General features: G+C 37.3%; 1 protein-coding gene and 1 long non-coding RNA gene across 12 annotated transcripts in view; one reads left to right on the top strand and one right to left on the bottom strand.

Moving 5' to 3' along the window:
* Chic2 (cysteine rich hydrophobic domain 2) overlaps positions 1 to 17,503 on the bottom strand; it is a 111,607-nt gene extending 94,104 nt beyond the window's left edge. For 7 of the 11 annotated variants that reach the window (XM_087187663.1, XM_087187660.1, XM_087187662.1 and 4 more), the window contains exon 1: positions 17,059 to 17,496. In XM_087187663.1, the coding sequence (XP_087043789.1) occupies positions 17,059 to 17,177 (119 nt within the window). In that variant the 5' untranslated portion in view covers positions 17,178 to 17,496. Of the gene's footprint in view, positions 1 to 17,058 lie in introns of all 11 variants that reach the window. The other 4 variants (XM_021262344.2, XM_004849712.3, XM_021262345.2 and 1 more) reach the window with 4 other exon arrangements.
* A 47-nt stretch (positions 17,504 to 17,550) lies between these two features.
* LOC147825148 (uncharacterized) lies at positions 17,551 to 18,002 on the top strand. The gene is made up of 2 exons (XR_015441365.1): positions 17,551 to 17,716; positions 17,851 to 18,002. It is a non-coding gene; the product is annotated as an uncharacterized LOC147825148 (long non-coding RNA).
* Positions 18,003 to 18,512: the final 510 nt, after the last annotated feature.

An 18,512-nucleotide genomic window follows, 5' to 3' on the forward strand; every position in this document is an offset into this window, starting at 1 on the left:
TCCTGACATATGCTCCCCTTTAAAAATACTTTCCTGGGCTGGGGATTTAGCTCAGTGGTGCTGGTGCCTGCCTTGCAAGCCCAAGGTCCTGAGTTTGATCCCCGGTACCAAAAAATAAAAAATAAAAATAAATAAAAATACTTTCCTTTGGAACTCCTAATAGGTTGAACTACTGCTATCAGGAAATTCCATCTTCTCTTAGAAAAAAAAATAATCCTTAACTAAAAATCCTATTGAAATGTCTCTTAGAAATTCTCTTATCAATTGAGAAAATTCACCTTCATCCAATTCATGAAGCCATTCACTATGATACACCCAATATTCCATCACCTCTGAAATTTTAAACTATAAAATTATTTTACCACTACTATTAATCATTTCACTTTTCCCATCCTTATCAAGGTTTTTAGTTTCTGGTTATAACTTACTGCTTCTCACATCTCTAAGCTGCAGCCTATGACTCTATTTTCTTCCTTATCTGCCAGAACTACATAATCAATTTTTTTTTTAAGACAGACTCTCCAATAAATACCCAGGCTCCTGCTCCTCATCCTCCTGCTTCAGCGTCACAAACTGCTGGGATTACAAGCATGCACAGCCATGCCCAGCCATATCAATCATTCCAACCACCACACTCCAACAACCCTCTCTGCAATGTTTTTTTACTCCCAGGAGCAATTAAACTGTTTACTTTTCTCGTGTCAATTCCCCTGGCTGAAGCTACTAGAGAAAAGAAAATCACATAATTATTATTTCTACCTTCAGTACTTATTATTACTAAAGCAATCTTCATTTATTTCCTAATCAATTACCTTTTCCATGCTCCATAGTTGTTGCTCTTCAACTTTGTTCTCAAAACTTACTCTTTTTTGCAGATAACCATAGTTGGTAAGTCCAAGAGAAAAAGATATCATCAAACATAAACTGCTTTACCTTGCCTCCTTCTGAGTTTAGTCTTTAGTATCTTTACCTTCTTTCTTAGTAGAAGAAAGCTTCCACTAGCTCCCAACTGCATCTCCTTTAGCTTCCTGCAATCTACTGTATTTCTCCCTCTACCTACAAACCCACGTAAGTCTTCCCAGGCTGAATGTTTTATATGTGTTTTTCTTCTCCCTCAATGTATGATGGCATTCATCTCTTTTCCTGCTTCAATGTCTTCAAAGAGTTCTTTACATTCGTTATCTTTACCTCAGCTCCCATTCATTATTCAAGCACTACAATCCAGGCTTTCTTCTACACTAGTTCACTGAAGAAACTGCTCTCATCAGAGCAGTTGAAAACAACTCCTTTCAGCAAGTCCTCTTTCACATAGTATGCTTTCTCCTAGCAAAGAGCCTGAGCATCAGAATGTCTTACTTGGCATGGGCCACAGCAAATACTTCCTTTGCTATGTCTTTCATCTCTGCCAAAGCCTTTTCTTTTTCTTTTTTTTAAATCTAGGCCAGCCAAAGATTAGCGTCAGGTAAAGTTTTAGCAAGACCATCTTACTAAATGGACAGGAAAAGCCAATGTAACTGCAAAAAGCTAATATAACTGCAAAATGTCACCTTTAATTTTAATTTTAATTTTCAGTACTAGAGATTGAACTCAGGGCCTACCTACCACATGCTAGAGCCTAGGCAACACTTTACCAATGAACTATATTTCAAGGTCCTATTTTGAGATAGAGTCCCACCAAGTTGCCTAAGGGGCCTGGAACTTGCAATCACCTTGTCTCAGCCACCAAGTAGCTGGGATAACAGGTGTGTCTCATTTTAAGGGTGTTGATTTGATATAGATAGCTCAATCTTGATACTACCTTACTTCTGGCTCTCCCCCCCACCCCAGTTTGGTAGGAATCAGAAGATGTTATAATGAAAACAGGATATATGTTTCAGTTCAAATTAACATTATAAATTACTTCTTAAATACGGTAAAAGTAACTTTGTTCTAAGATAAAGTACAATGGCCTGCCACAGTATTGTAAAGGTTACATTTCATCCCATCAAATGAAATGCAATGGTTCCTACAAAGAGTAGAAAGCTAAATTCCTCTCAGATTTTAATACCCGACATTCTCTTAATCTAAAAAGATAGAAATAGCACTCAATAATTTAAAAATGATATGACTCAAGGTGGGTAGCATCTTAATTCAGTTATCTAAAAGACTAACACAATTTTTAAAAATGTTAGCCAGATCTTAAGATGGAAAATATATACTGTCAGTGAAACTATAAATTGTTACCACCATATTCTAGAAATCAATTTGGCATTAAAAATATTTATATCTTTGTCACAGTGAATTTTCTTTTAGAAATGTAACTTAAAAAATAGCCCTAAACCTGGTGTGTTGGTGCACACCTGTAACCCCAGCACTTGGGAGGCTAAGGCAGGAGGATCTCTGAAAGCTTGGGGGCAGTCTGAGCTACAGAGTGAATTCAAGGACACCCTGAAATACATGGCAAGACCCAGTCTCAAAAGAAAAGAAAAGAAACAAACAAAAACCCTGAAATGTGGATAAAAATTAACACATTTATGTACTGAAACTTTATTCACAAAAATAATCATTCACAACATTACAAGATTGGTTAAGTAAGCTATAGCATGCATCTCAGCAGAATATTAAGACAATTACTAGAAGAAATTTGCAAATAACATGAAAAGTACAAAATTACCATGATCTCAACTTTATATAAAGAAAAAAATTTACAAACTGATACAACAGTGAAGAATCTGATCTGATAGGACATAACAAAAATCTTTAAAAATATTCCTACCCCCACCCATGGGCCAGCTGACCCAATAATTTTATTTCTAGAAATGTATCAGAAGAAAATGGTTTCAATGGCACAGATACACTAAAAAGTTAATCAAGCTTTCTGCAGCACTGTTATGGAAAGGGACATTTGTTTCATAAATAAAGACATTTGTTTCATAATACTTTTATAAAAATAGAACCTATTTTTCAGTAATGGACAACAGTTGCTAAGTAAATACTTCAAATCAGTTTATAACATGCAACATCACCATGATTTTTTTTTTTCTGTTAAAATCTTTTGTTTGGTATTAACTAGGTATTTTGCTATGAGAGAAGTTTAGGTTCATTAACCAAGTTTTCTTAAATGCATTTCAATTTTTTCTATAATTCAGGTCCACATAATCCCCAGTCCTTTTTACTTCGGTTTTTAAGTCTTCTACATTTCTTGTTATCTTCTAATATTAAGGGCTTTTAGACATCATTACTGCATTGTTATTTTGAATTAAGGTAAGTTTTGAACTTTATTTCCCCTGCTTCTGAACTGTAGTGCTATTTTTAATAATGAAAACTTTAAAACAATAGAAATATCTTATAATTACAATCTGAAAAGCATGTATACTAAAGAGAGTAGCCTGTTACTGTGAATGCCTAACTAGGGGCTCCCTGCACTCTGGTGCACTGGACCACAACTGAACATTTGCTTGGAGTACAGCTAATCCCTGGGCTGGCTACCAGCACAGAGAATCTGACCAACTTAGACAACTTTAACTCCATCATATCTTCTCTTTTGAGGTATCTAAACACAAGACAAATAGTTGGTTAATATGGATAAGAGCTGAAATACAGAGAAAGAGCTTAAATTGAAGTTAGTATACAGTGAAGCCATGAATAACTGACAATCAAAAAATTAACCAAAACAAACTAAGCAGAAACTATGAGGTATAGAGAAAAAGTGGTCTGCCAGTTCACACTGACTGCAACAGAAGAAGCTGGAACTGAAAGTAGGTGAATCAAGAGCACTGGACTAGGGAGCAGAGGGCACATAGTGCTGAGAAAAGTGAGACAACAACTAGGAAACCAGAGCAGCGCTGTGTCCACCAGCACTGTAGCTGAAACAATAACTTTCCAGGCTCCTGAAGCCCGGTTAGCCTGGAAACAGCAAAGCTTCCTGTCTTCTTTAGGCACCAGGCATTCTTACAATAAACTTCCACTGGGTGTTTCTGTTCTTTGAAATCTAACAGAGCATGATAATTCATACTTTTTAAGAATCCAATATGACATCAAATGCAGAAAAGAAACTAGTATGGCTCAATTTTTAATAAAAATATTTACACACAAAGAGAAAGGCCAAAATTTAATCTATCAAAATATGAATAACAGCTGAGCATGGCTGTACATGCCTGTAGTTCCAGTTACTTAGGAGGCTGAGGTGGAGGATGATCTGAACTCACTAGTTTAAAGACCAGCCTGGGCTATATACTGAGATCTCATCTCAAAAAAAAACAAAGAAAGAAAGAAGGAAGAAAGGAGGGAGGGAGGGGGGTTGGTTAAACCTAGGTGATGAGATTTTTGAGATGGCATTCATTTTTTTATTTTCCACAATTTCTCTAATAACACATATTAGTATTTAAATCTAAGGGCCAGGGATTTAGCTCAGTGGTTCCGCTGCCTGCCTAGCAAGCACAAGGTCTCAAGTTCAATCCCCGGTACCAAAAAAACCAAACAAAAAACACCAAAGTATTTAAACCTAAACAAGACTTCTAGAAAAGAATAAAACATTAAAAAGAATACACCAAAATATCATATAGCCTAAGCCTCTTGGTAATTACAGGGATTTCATTTCCTGCTTTATTGGGAAATATAACTTCTCAATTTTTAAATAAGCTTGTTTTTTCTTTATAAATAGAAAAAAAAGATTAAAGCTGAAGAAAATCAGACAATGAAAGGGATTTTGTTTTTAAAGTCAGAATAAGGAAATATATGTACATTTGATATGCCTAGATTTACACATAATTCTACTAATTTTAAAGTATACTTTGAGTATTTTTAAAGGATATTTTAAAGCACGTTTATACTATAAAGAACTTAAAAAATTAAAGGGAAAACTACTTTTTAATTCCAAAAACAAAATCTCAGGATTTGAGTTAGAAGAGACCACAACTGTAAGTCCAAATATTTTATAGATGAAAAAATTTATGCATAAGAGGCAAGTAGAGTCTCACAGCTAATTAATATGTAGGATCTAGGCTAGGTCCTATTCTCCCAAAACTAATAGCACTTTCTCTATAAGAATAGAAAATGTACTTGAAATAGAACATTATAAATTTAGAAAATATTTCAGAATGGGGGAGCTTTTTCTATCAATACAAATTGTAAAATTAAGACTAATACATAACAATATCTTAACATTCTTGTAGGAGCTAGAAAAAAAACGTTTTTGAGCTTTTCACATCTGTACATAAAATCCCAAAGTATATGTGAGTTTTTACAATATTTGTGCTTATACAAAAAAGACATAACTTTGCTGCTGTTGCTTAAGCAAACAGGCCCTGGAGCCAGACTGCCTAACTTGAAATCCTGCACAGCCAGGTACTACACTGTATGTGTCACTTTAAGCAAGTCAGCTACCTTTTCTGAGCCTCAGTTTTCCTACTCATACACTAGGGATAATACTGCCTAACTCAATAAATGAATTTAATATACATAAAGCACCAACAATACATGGCACAATCTATTACAAACCTCAGCTATTTTATCATTACAAAATAATGTCTGTTTTTTTACTACAGTTACCATACTTCTACTAAAAGAAGTTATCATTATTATTTACTAACCAGTATGAAGAGCAATTAGAGAATGTCAAGATCTCAATGACTTTACAAATATTCTCATTAAATAGCTTACCAAATAAAACTGTCAATGATCAGACTGACTAATGTTAAATGCAAAGATTTTCCAATTTTTTACCAACCAAGGTCAGCAGGTGACACAGAGGTAACCGAGTACACAAGAGAAATGCAGAAATGCTGGTTTCAAGAAAGTCAAGCAATACTAAGGGGTTTAGATAATATGGTCAAGTAAGCATTTGGCCAGGAATCCAGGCAGGTAAGGTGAAAATTAAAAAGTACAAAAAAGTTATTATGATGAAGATGAAAGGTCAACACAATGGACAGAATGCTTGAATTACTGGGGATAGGGTGTTGTTTGTGGCAGTGCTAGGGATGGAATCTGGGGCGAGCACATTACAACTAAACCATATCCTTGGCCTGGAATGTCTGAATTCTAAATCCTGGTTTAGGTAACAGGTAGACATGTACTATGAAAGCAAATCTAGCTTTTGGTTTTATTTGCCTCAGATATGAGAACAGATCACTCTCAGAGTTATATATGACCCAAATATCAAATGCTGTCCCAAAGTTGTTTGTTTCTCAAACAGTGTTGGGGTCAAACTCTTACCACTGGGAAAAGGGAAAACAAAACACAAACAAACAAATATAAATATAAATATAAATATAAATAAATATAAATATAAATATATATATATATGGGGGGGGCAGAAATGGCCTGTCCCAAAATTTTTAAGAAAAAAAAAAAAAAAAGGCAAGGTTTTCTGAGTTCATTGTACAAATGGAGAGCTGCTATAAGAAAATTTTTAAAACATCATTCTTGTCAAAAAAAAAAAAAAAAAAAAGGAATTGAGAGTTTTTCTCTTGGCAAGAAATTTGTGAAAAGTTCGGACTTTCAACAAATCTGGCTCATCTCAAGTTATGACAGAGGAAGCACTACGAAAAAAAGAAAAAGGCAGCACAGACCAAGGGGTAGGTGGATGAGCTGTAAATGTAAACAGGAAGGTCGGTAAGCCTCATTAGGTAGACAACTGAGAAAGATTTGGAGATGAAGGACCTAGCTCCCAATGTCTGAGGGAAATATTCCACAAAGACAAAGCAGCCAGTGCAAAGGCCCTTAGCTAGCAATTTGCCTGGAGTAAATCAAGGAACAGAAAGAAAGGAAGCCTTTGTGACTAGAGCAGGAAAGCAAATGGAAGAGAAGTAGGGAAGAAGTCAGAAAAGTGACCTTGGGCCTAATCACAGGTCTTGTAGGCCATTAAGACTAAAAGAGATGGGGAGCCTTCAGAGGGCTGATATAGAAAAAAGACAATCTGATTTATGTTTTTAAAAACCACCATGGCAGATGTACCAAGGGGATTGTAAAGAGGGAAAAGCAAAGGTGGTAATAGGGAAAGTTATTAAGGAGAACAATAGCAACTCACATCATCAGTTTAAGTGTCAAAAAGTGGTCAGATTTTAAAGACAGAGCCATGAACTTCCTGACAGAATGGATGTAGAGAAAGAGATATCAAGAATGTGTCAAAATCTTTTTAAACAAACAAGATGTTGGATATGCCACCAATTGGGAATGGGAAGGGTTCAGCTGAAGCTGATTTGAAGGAAGGATTATGAATTCAGTTTTTGATAAGTGGATCCTGAGACACTTAACCTGTACAGGCATATTCACAGAACTGTGTCTTCCATGGGTATGATAAGACCTATGAACATATGAATTGGAAATTTCATACTCAAACTGAACACGTGGGCTATGCAGATAGTAAATGAAGAAAACTTATTTCCTAACATTGAACTCTCAGCTCAATGGAATCAGATTTTTAGTTATTTCTGGAGATGATGAAATCATAACTCTGGAAGAAATTAAAAGATTCTGACATTTATATATGTTTTAAATTTATCTGGCTGCCTCAATATTCATCTGAATATCAATGTAACTCAAGTAGGAAGGGAAGGAACCAAAAGTGTACTCTGCCTACCCAGAAGATAATCCTCTGGAGATACATAAATAGTCTGTCTTAGAATTTTAACTCTGACCACATTCTGAACAGTTTGGGTTCATCCATCTCTATGAAAATACAATCTTATTCATGAAACTAGTGAAATCAAAAACTTACTTATTTAAATCAAATGTTAAACTGCTTGCATCATAAGCCTCATCACAGTCTTATCATAGTCTAACATTACCATTTTACTATTTTCTATTAAGATTAGTGTCAATTATTAACAGATTGCATATGTTGTTAAACAGTTGAAGTTAATTAATGTTTACTGACTAAAATTCAATACATTAACTAACTTCCGATGATATAGGGATTCAGCGGATCTAACTCAACCACTTTAAATTACCTGCACCAGACTAGGAAAAAAAGATTTTTATATATCTACTTTATACATATATTTCATACTTATATAAACCTTATGCACAAAACAATGATGCTAAATTATGTTCACCTATGAAAAATACATAGTTGAACCTGTTTATAATATAAATGCTACAGTTTGTATCTTGAGGGTCCCCCAGAGGTCCATGTGTCTCAGGCTTGGTCTGCAGAGTGGAACTTTTGGGAGGAAGTGGAAACTTTTAAGAGCCAAGGCCTAGTGAAAGATTCTCTGGCCACTGGGACCCATGCTTCTTGGCCATGAGGTGAGTCTTTTTGATTCACCTCATGCTCCCACCAGGATGTACGGCCACAGCACAAAAGCAGCAAGGCCAATAAATCACAGACTAAACTTTCAAAACTGTGAGCCAAAATACAACCTTTCTGCTTATGAGTTAATCACCTCAGGTATTTGCTATTGTAACAAAAAACTGACTAACACAACAGACTACCAAGAAATACCAATTCAAGTAACATTTACAATTGAATGCTTTAGAAAAGGCAAACAAAGGCAAAGTACATAGAACTTACCAAACTAATCAGCCTCCATTATAAGTCTATTACAATGCAAGATCAAACAGAATAAGACAAGGAGCTCTTGCAGGAAGCTCTTTCACTAGTATTCATTCACTTATCAATTAAAAAAAAAGCCTAACCAAAAAAATAGAATAAAACAGAGGTAAGTTATCCCAAAGTACAACTCTACCACAACTCTAAACCAGATAGTAGAATGTAAAAGAGCTTAAAAAAAACAAAACAAAACTACTTTAAGACCCTTGAGAACATTTTAGCCCTATGGCTCCAACTTAGTTTTAAATGTAAGATCTTTTCCTCAACTCTGATGAACAAATGGTTGTCAAGCACCATATATCTTATAGCTAGAGAGAGCATCACTTTATAAAGGTCCTCACTTCAAAACTTATCTTATTGGAAAGCCCTCTCCCCTTCTGGAACATGCTGCTGTCTTGATACATTAGCTGCCCTGTGGCAACAGAACAGGAAGTACAAGTGTGTCAAAACAGTTCCTAGTCAACTTTAGTAAAGGCAGCCTAGGTCTTTGACCTCACCCTGCACAAAGCCAAAACAAACAAAGCACAAACACACAACAACTGGGGAATCTGATGGTAAATGAGGCCATTGCTATGTTTTTTTATATCTGGCAAGAAAGTTGTAAAATTTGATGATTTATACTCAACTGTAGTATGTTCTTTATCTGAAGACCACCATCCCAGCCCAAGGTCATTATCATGGTCTCATCTAGAATTTCACTAAATCCCTTTCAAAATCCTCTCTGGCCTCTACTGAACTCTATAACCTCATTTCAAGGCAGTACCCCTTTTTTTTCTACATTTAGCCGTAATAAAAAAGTTCAGTTCCTTAAGCAAATCAAGCTCGTTTTGGCTTAGAATTTTGGCACCTGCTGTTCTCCAGACTTGGGAGGCTCCTCACAAGACTCTTTTATCCTACCCTAAATGTTATTTTCCCTTACTACCGTATTTTCAATCAAGCAACTCTAACAGTGCTTTTGCAGCAATTTCTCATATACAATTTGTCTATTAGCAGTAAACCCCACGATCATATGTGTGTTTCATTCCTAGCTACATATCCAGAGCCTTGCATAATACCTGGCATAAAATGGGAATTTAATAAATACTTGTTAAATCACTTATCAGCAACCTCAACAAGACAGCTGATATTCAAGAATTAAGTAAAAGATATTGTGAGTAAACAAAATATCCAAAAGCCCAGGCATAGTACTAAAATTTAAGCACCTAAATTTAGCATTCAGAATAAACCAAACTCAGGATCTTGCGCTTGCAAGGCAGCCACGGCGCCACTGAGCTAAATCCCCTGCCCTAAACCTTTTACTTTATACATAGTTCCAGTAAGGCTGGTTGTTTTATTTCCAAGTACGCCAGATCAATTAGATAAAAGGTAAACATAAAGCAACATCCCACACACATGAAACTCCGAAATGCCATTTAGAGAATACTTCAAAGCCTCTAAATACTTCAAAGCCCTGTATCCACCCGATAACATCTGGTTTTGATCAAATGATTCTTTTAGTCAGTCTGATAATTTTGATCTAGCCTCAGTATGTTGTTTTAAAATAGAAACTAATATATCACATTTTAGAGACTGATTTCCAACAAAGTGGTAAAGTTTAACGAAAAATGTACAAACATCAAAATATATGATAAATAGTACTTTGTTAAATGCCAATGCAGGCCATTAGATAATTTCTGATCGCAAACCTAACCTAACAGATATTACCTACTTTTGCAGAGGAAAAAAAGTGATGTTCAGAAAAGTTAATCTGCCTACTGAAACTAAAGCGATACCTCCGTTCACTAACAATTCTTTCCACAATTCTGGTTGCAGACCAAATGGACAAGAACAGACTCAAATTCAACGTTGATTTTATGTGTCGGAGAGTCATCTTAGGTCTTATTAAAGATAAAAATTCTTAGACCTAGGCACAGTCTAGGTCTGGAGTCCCAGCTATACCTGGAGTAGCTGGAATCTACAACTACTGAAGTTCTGAAGTCCCAGCTTCTCAGGAGGCCACAGGGGAAAGATCACTGGAGCCCAGGAGTTTGAGACTGACCTGAAATCACACACACACACACACACACACACACACACACACACCATCCCCATAAATAAAGAAGTAATAAACTTCCTAGACTCTTCCCCTAAAGAATTTGGTTGGGAGAAAAACCATCAAAAATATCTTACACAAAGGATGACAGTGTGAGGAAAATTAAGAGGATCTACTGCTAAAAGTTGTATTTAAAGTTTAATCTTATTGAAAATGATTTTTTGTTGACACAGAGGAGGTGAGCCACTCCCAGCGCACAAGAGGAGGCTTTCGGGCCACCGTACCACCCCCATCAGCACAGAGGAGGTGAGCCTCACAGGTGCCAGCAGCACTCACCTACTCACCCCCCTACCCCGCTACCCCCCCAGCCCTGGTTGAAATGAGAAGACACGTAACCAAGTTTCACAACCAGACTTCCAGATCACCTAAAACAACCCTAAAGGGAAGCAAGATGAAAAACTATGACACTCAACCACCTGGACTCCCTGAACTGGCAACAAAAGAGGATCTGGAAAAAATGAAATCAGAAGTAATTTCTCAGATAACAGCAGAGATTAAGCCCATAGTGCAAGACATGATTAATAAATCTAGAGAGGAGCTGAGGAACATGATAGAATCCCAACATAGGAAACAAATTATTTTTTGTTTCTTTGTTTTGTTTTTTGAGTCAGGGTCTCGCTATGTAGCTCGGGCTGGTCTTGAACTATGTAGGCCAGCCTAGTCTCAAATTCACAGCAATCCTCCTGCCTCAGCCTCCCTAGTGCTGGGATTATAGGAGAGTCACCATGCATGACCAAAATGAAAAAAATAGTAAATAGTAAATCAGAAACCTCAAGCACAAACATTTTAGAGAAAAAGATTCCTTTCGGAGAATACAGTTGCTTTACTTTACCTTATTAACATTATAAACTTAAATTGGAATTCAGGAGTAACTCTCAAAATCAAAAGTCTTTTTTTAAAATATTATTTTTAAAGCAATGCTATTCAAAGTAATGTTATTATTTAAAATAATCGTAATTGATTACTTACCATCATAAATAATTACATAGCTCACTTTTCATTACTCCCTATATTCCACTTAGCCAGTCACATAAAATTTTAGGTATCAGTCATTTTCCCATTCCTTGGTAGGCAGAAATCCAACACCAAACTCTATTATTTTATTTTTAATTAATTAATTTTTTTTGGTACCAGGGATTGAACTCGGGTCCTTGCGCTTGTGCAGCAGGCGGTGAAACCACTGAGCTAAATCCCCAGCCCCTCCAAACTGTTTTAAACTGAAACTTCATGTAAATTATCAAATTCAAATACAGCAAAACTTGGAAGCTTCAGTTCATTACCATATTTGTCATTTCCTTAAAAGTTCAGCCATTAAGAAGTTTTGCTGATTGATACATTAGTAGCATTTCTTCTTCATATTACCAAAGATATGTTCAAAACCATATTCTAAATCAAATTAATTTCCTCTCACACTATAAGGAATAGAAAAAAAAATTGTGGGAAAAAAAGTAAAGTCCCTGACTTAAGAACATTCAAGTGGAAAACTCATAGGTATACTGTATAAGACTCACTTTCTCAGATTATGAAAGAATCTGACATACGAACATTCTCCTGGAACAGAACTGGTTCATGAGCTGGGGATTTAATGCATCTTAATTTGACTATTTTATCACTTATACCAAATTTCATTTAAAAAAAGAGAAGCCATTTATTTTCCCAATGTTATAAAGAGTTATGTAAAATACTATTTGTTTTCACTAAGAAGTAAAGAATATAGTGATTCCTTCGGTAATTCTGACAAGATCCAAAAACTGTATATAATTTCCTCATTTAAAGAATATTTTAGGACCTATAATATTCCAAACACATTAAATAGCAGAAAAATAAAGACCAATAAACATATTCTCTGCCCTCAAAGAATTTTACACTCTACAGAGAAGTATCAATAAGGACTTCAAAGTAGCTTAAAACAATAAATTTAACCTTTAAAAACTGAATATGCCTAGCTGGGCTCAATGGTATGCACCTATGCACCTGTCATCCCAGCACTAAGGAGATGGAAGTAGGAGGACAGAATCTAGTAGCAGTCTTGAGATCCTGGGACATTCAAGAAAGAAGATATTTTACTGTCTCTATCCTTTGAAAGGTCAGTGAACACTAAGGTGTTCTTGTGATATTTTTCTATGCAAAGATTGTACTACACCCCAAAGCTGTTGCCAAATTTTTTCACTTCAAGTCACATTTCTAAATCTTTCATTTTCCACAGACTACCTAAGATGGAAGACAAGCAGAGTGATGTCCCCTAGCCACTAACAAAAACTAGTGCTAAAGGGTAAAATATTTGTGGAGAAAGTATCTTAGAAAAGAATACAAACAAGCATGGTAATTTAGTGAAATCAGATGAGATTAACATTAGAAATAATCATCAGCAAAATAAGTTGGCTCTATGACACAGCTTAAATTAGAAGTCAAAGATTATACACCCTGTAACAAAGCCTTAGCTTTGACTCTGACATAGGAGAGGTGTGAAGATCGGAGTAAATAACTGCAGTTATATGGTAGATTGGCCAGAAAATATGGCTGCAAATTATTTTTAAATTCTAACTTCTGGATCAATATATTCCTTAGAGTAATCATCCTTGTGAAAAAGCAAACTCTTCAATAAATGCTAAATATATTTTATGAGTTTATTCTGTGGGATAAACAATACCATAATTTGATTTATTAACTGATCTGGCTAACACTACCTACAAAGTCACTTTTTTCTTCATTTTCATTACATGGGAAATAAAAAAAAAAGAAAATCTACTTTTAAGTGAATTGTCAGTTCAACCCTTTTAAGTTACATGTACATAAATATTATGCAATAACAAGAATTTATCGTTTCCTTCCCTTCCAATACTACTTTTCCTCAAGATATACTTCTTTAAAAGATTTCTCCATATTGCTTCACACAAATCTAACAATGAAGAAAAAGAACAATATCCAGAAAGAATATTCATCATGATATAAGTACAAAGTACATGTCTTATTTGGGGTCAATATGAAAATATTTGTATTAACCACTTTAAAGCAGACTTTGTTTGGGCAAATTAAATATTTTATATCCTGATTATTTATATATGATTATGCTCCAAAACTAACCTACACCTATGTGGCAGAAAAGGGAAGGCAATTTACTTCTTCATATCGCAATAACATGTCACTCAAATCCTACAAGAATACAGAAATATCTAAAAGAAGGATAGTACCAGTATATATTAAGGTAGAAAAAAAAGGAAATACTCAATTCCATAAGCCTACTCAAATCTGTGAAAAATATTCAGATAGATCTGTATCCTTTCAGACAGGCCTGGATTACAGAAGATTTGGTTTACGTTATCATTTATTTTCACATTGGTATGGGAAGACTACTCTGATCAGGTCCTTACTAAAAAGGGAGGGATAAAGTTTACATAGCCTTACTATAACTGTTTTAATAGCTTTTCCTAAAGACAAGGAAAAGTAAACATGCTCAACAGTTACTGTAGCATGTAAGCGCCAATTTCAAAATTGTTTACAGATGCTCACTGGGCTACTCATTCTAGTATACCTGAGAATTATGCATGACAAATTGTGTAAAAAGTTTATATTACTATTAATATACCTATGTCACCACAAAACAGGCTTAAGCTTTCAGTATACAAAGATTCTTTTCTCATTAAATACTTCACAGTAATTTAAGTTCAAATTGTTTATATGTGAAAAAAATTAAAATAAATCACTGCAGGATTTGAAAATGGAAGTCTGTCTTTTCTTTCTTTCCTTTTCTTTCCTTTCTTTATTTTTTTATTTTTTTTGTTTTTGTTTTTGTTTTTGTAGGACTGGGGATTGAATCTAGTGCCCCCACACTGAGTTACATCCTCAGCTCAAAATTTTGAGACAGAGTCTTGCTAGATTGCCTTGGGATCCTCCTGCCCCTGTAACCCAGAATACTGGGATTATAAACCTGCACCACTATGACTGGCTTAAAACTGAATCTTCCTGGGCCAGGGATTTAGCTCAGTGGTTTTGTCGCCTGCTGCGCAAGCGCAAGGACCCAAGTTCGATCCCTGGTACCAAAAAAAAAAACCAAAAAAAAAAAACCTCAATCTTCCTGGGCCAGGGATTTAGGTCAGTGGTTCCGCCACCTGCCTCGCGCACACCTCCCCCTCACCCCCCAGTTCGATCCTAGGTACCAAAAAAAAAATCCAAAAAACTGAATCTACCTATGTTTCTCCTAGTTGAAAACTTATATAAGGATAATGATTAATAAAGGCTAGTATTTCTGAGTACAATATATACTGTGATGAATTCTTTGCATATATTATCTCATTTAATAAATAACCTTAAAAGGTAGGGACTACAACTATTCCTACATAAACTGAAGGACATAGATAATTTAAGGAGTGGCAGAGGTAAGTTTGAACCCAGAACCTAGAACCAAGGCAAGTGGAAGGAAAGGAAAGTGGTTGAGAAAGATCACAAAAATATTAACTCCCACTGTAAAAAGGCATACTGTTTACTGATAGTAGCAGAGAGCTCCTCCTATCCTGGAATAGCAGTTTTCAATCCTGACTACACATTAGAATCACCTGTGGGATTTTTTTTTTTCCCTCCCTGTTTGGGAGTGGAATCCTCACTCAAGAAATCTGGGCTTCAATTGGCTTGGGGAGGGGCAAAGACATGAATATTTTTTTTAAATCTCCCAAGTGGTTCTAATGAGCAGATAAAGATGGAAAAAATCCCTAGTACTGTTAATTCTTCACTACTCTGTTAACCTCAAGTAGCCAACTGCAAACAAACTTACTCATCACCTATTTGGTTCTTAGCAGTTTGCCTATATTTTCCATTTATGCAACAAAGTGCTTAATTTTCTTCTCCAACACAGGAAATATGACAGCTATAACTGATTTATCTATTTATTTTTGTGGTGCTAGTGATCAGACCTAGGGCCTGCTAATAAGCAAGCTACCGAGCTACATCAACAGCCCTAGTTTGAACCTTTAAAAATAAAATGTTGCCAGCTTTTCTTTGACATAGTAACTACAGGGGAAAGGACAGATAGGATGAAAAAGTTTGGAAATCCCTTCTTTAAGTACCTACATACACCTCAGTTTTTAAAAAGCCAAAAAAGTCCTCAGAGTCAAACTAAATTAAAAACTAAATGACAAGTTATGATACTAAAAACGTTGACACATACAAAAAAACTATGATATTTGTTTATATTTCTTAATTAGGCTGGTGACACTCAAAACAGTCACTTATTGTGGTAATAAGTTCCACTGTCTTGTCAACCTGCTGTGACAATGATTATGCAGTGTTTTTACCCAGTTATATCACCTGAATACTGTATAAACTAACAGGTGCTAAAGAAATCAAAGCATTACATAAGCATGCCCAAACAATATGGCTGGTCATAGAATGTACTAAGAAATGCAAGGATTTTGCTATCTTATATGAGAAATCTTACTGTTTCACTAAGTTATTCAAAGCACATGCCACTCATTCTGTACCAAAATATGATGAAAACTGTTTCAGACACTCAGACTTGCTGAAGCTTTTATATTATTGAAATGGCGAAGTACAGAGATACATGTATGTAAGTCTGATCTATGATTCAAACAAGAGATCTAAAATGAAAGAGTACCAATACTTCAAGTTATACAAAACTTTGGACTTCTCAGAAAACCATTACAAAACTTCCCGTTTCTGGACAGCTTATTATTTGGTTCAAGTCTTCACGTTCCTTTATTATTCATGACCTTTCAGAAAGCTTTCATTTTTTATTGTTTGGATAATACTGGGCTTTTGACATTGCCATTAGGAATACAAGAACCCTTATCAAACGAAGAAGCCAACACAGAGTTCAAGCTCCAAGGAAAGACTTAAATTACAGAGACTGTAGATTTTTTTTAAAATTCGTAAGCATATATATCTTTGTGCCCATCCTAAATTTATGTTCATCTGTATGTTTCCATCATATACAATTCACGGGAACTTGCGTTAGTTCCGCAGATATTAGCTGTTAAGAAACTGGAAGATCGGTGGGTGTGTGTGAAATATAGACACACGATAGTGAAACTCACTACCGACTGTCACTAGGGTCTTACACGGTCCAGGTCTGGTCTAAACCCTATCTCACTAGGCTCTAAGGCAGAGGACCACAGGGTAACCCGACGAGGTCATGAGTAAGTGCACTTCCACACCAAGCAGAAGAGCAGACTCTAAAGAAAAACCTTCCCTCCTAGGATGAGGCACATCGTCCAGGCCTGTGGGGCCTGCTAAGAGGGGTGTGTAGGAGGAGCTGGGACAGGATCGGCCCCCTCTTTGGAGACCTAAACATGAGAGAACAGGCGGGTTCTCAGCTCCCGGTGGGTGGTCTGCTCTTCCCGAAGGCCCAGACACCAGGCCGACCCGGGGAGGGGCTCCTGACCGGCCCGCACCCCGGCCCCCACCATCCCGGGGCCTGCCTTACACGGTGACGTGACCCGAGCCGCGGACCACCACCGGGTCCGGCGAGTACTTGAGCAGCTGCTCCTCCAGGGCCCGCTCCTCGTCCTCCTCCTCCTCGTAGATCTCGTCGAAATCCGCCATTCTGCGCCCGTAGCCCCTTGCCCAGGGCCTGACTCCAAGGGCTGGCGCCAGGCACCGGCTTGGCGAGGCGGCGGCGGCTCCGAGGCCACGGAGTTCGCTCTCGGCTGCCTCGGCAGCCTGGACTCCCTGGGCTCTGGCTACTGAGGAAGGGTCCGGCTCGTCGCCGCCGCCATTACCATCGGCAATAACAACAACACAATGTCAACATCCGCCCAGGGGCCGGCACCTCCACCAGCGCAGCCCTCGCCGCCGCCGCCGCAGCAACTCAGGCAACCACAGCAACACCCCGAGCCACCCGCTGCGGGAGCAGCTACGGCATCGCGAGACTTCCCGGGAGGGCGGGCGGGCGGGCGCGTGCGTGGGAGGACGAGCGGGCGCGCGGGCGCACGTGCGACCTCGCGCGCTCCCGGACCGCCGTCCTTCTTCCGTTTCTCTCCATCGATGGGGATTTGGTGTGCCATCCCGCTCGGGGAGGGCGGCGGCCCTGGAGGGTTGGAGGCGGTGACCCCAGGCCCCAAAAACCAAGCTGAGAGTATACGGTAGGACGTAAAGTTCTCCCAAAGTAATCTCTAACCCAAACAAACAACTGAAAACAAAAGCCCTGGCCGGAATCAATAGAGAATCGTTGTGCATGGGATTGCCAGTTTATCTAATAACCTAATCTTGGTTTTAGTCTGTGATGAGAACCGGAGGCTGTACTTTCCCAACTTGAGACCAACAAGACACACTGCAGACATTCCTGTCTACTGTACTACAGGATTTTCCAAAACATCTCCAAATTCAAACATCTTCCTTTAACTCCTGAAACGTGGTCCAATATGTGAGGCAAGTGATGCTGGTATTTTTTTTTTCCTTATAAGAAATCTCGCCCACAAAAACAAAATTGATAAATTCTCTAGATTCCTGAATAGAAGAAGCAGTTTCTTGCCCAAATTGCCTCATCAAATCTAATCTATTTTATTCCATTAAAACCTTGGAGAACCTTTCTTACCAGTTTCTTCCACACAGAAAAAGATGGAAAAGAAATAGAAAAGAGGGAATGAAGAATAGAAGACAGTTGTCTTAAGGGATTCTGCTTATATGCCTAATAAAGACCTAAGGGTCATCTTGGGTACTTGGTTTTATAGTCAAGAACCTGCGCAGGCCTACAAACAGAGCAAGGCAGGCTTGGGCTCTGAGGAGAGAGCTCTGGGTAGTGAAGACCTGCTCTATGGAAGGAAAGGATAGTCCTGCTGGACCAGCGTCAGTCAGGTAGTCTCCAAGTACAGTGTTCACATCTTCAAAGATCATTTTACATGGATCTTCCTCACGTAAGAAGTTGTGGTGAGTAAGAAA

This window comes from Heterocephalus glaber, unplaced genomic scaffold (assembly GCF_053883595.1).
Source record: "Heterocephalus glaber isolate CG9 unplaced genomic scaffold, H.glaber_assembly_v1.0 deba00001509, whole genome shotgun sequence".
NCBI classification, from domain to species: Eukaryota; Metazoa; Chordata; class Mammalia; order Rodentia; family Bathyergidae; genus Heterocephalus; species Heterocephalus glaber.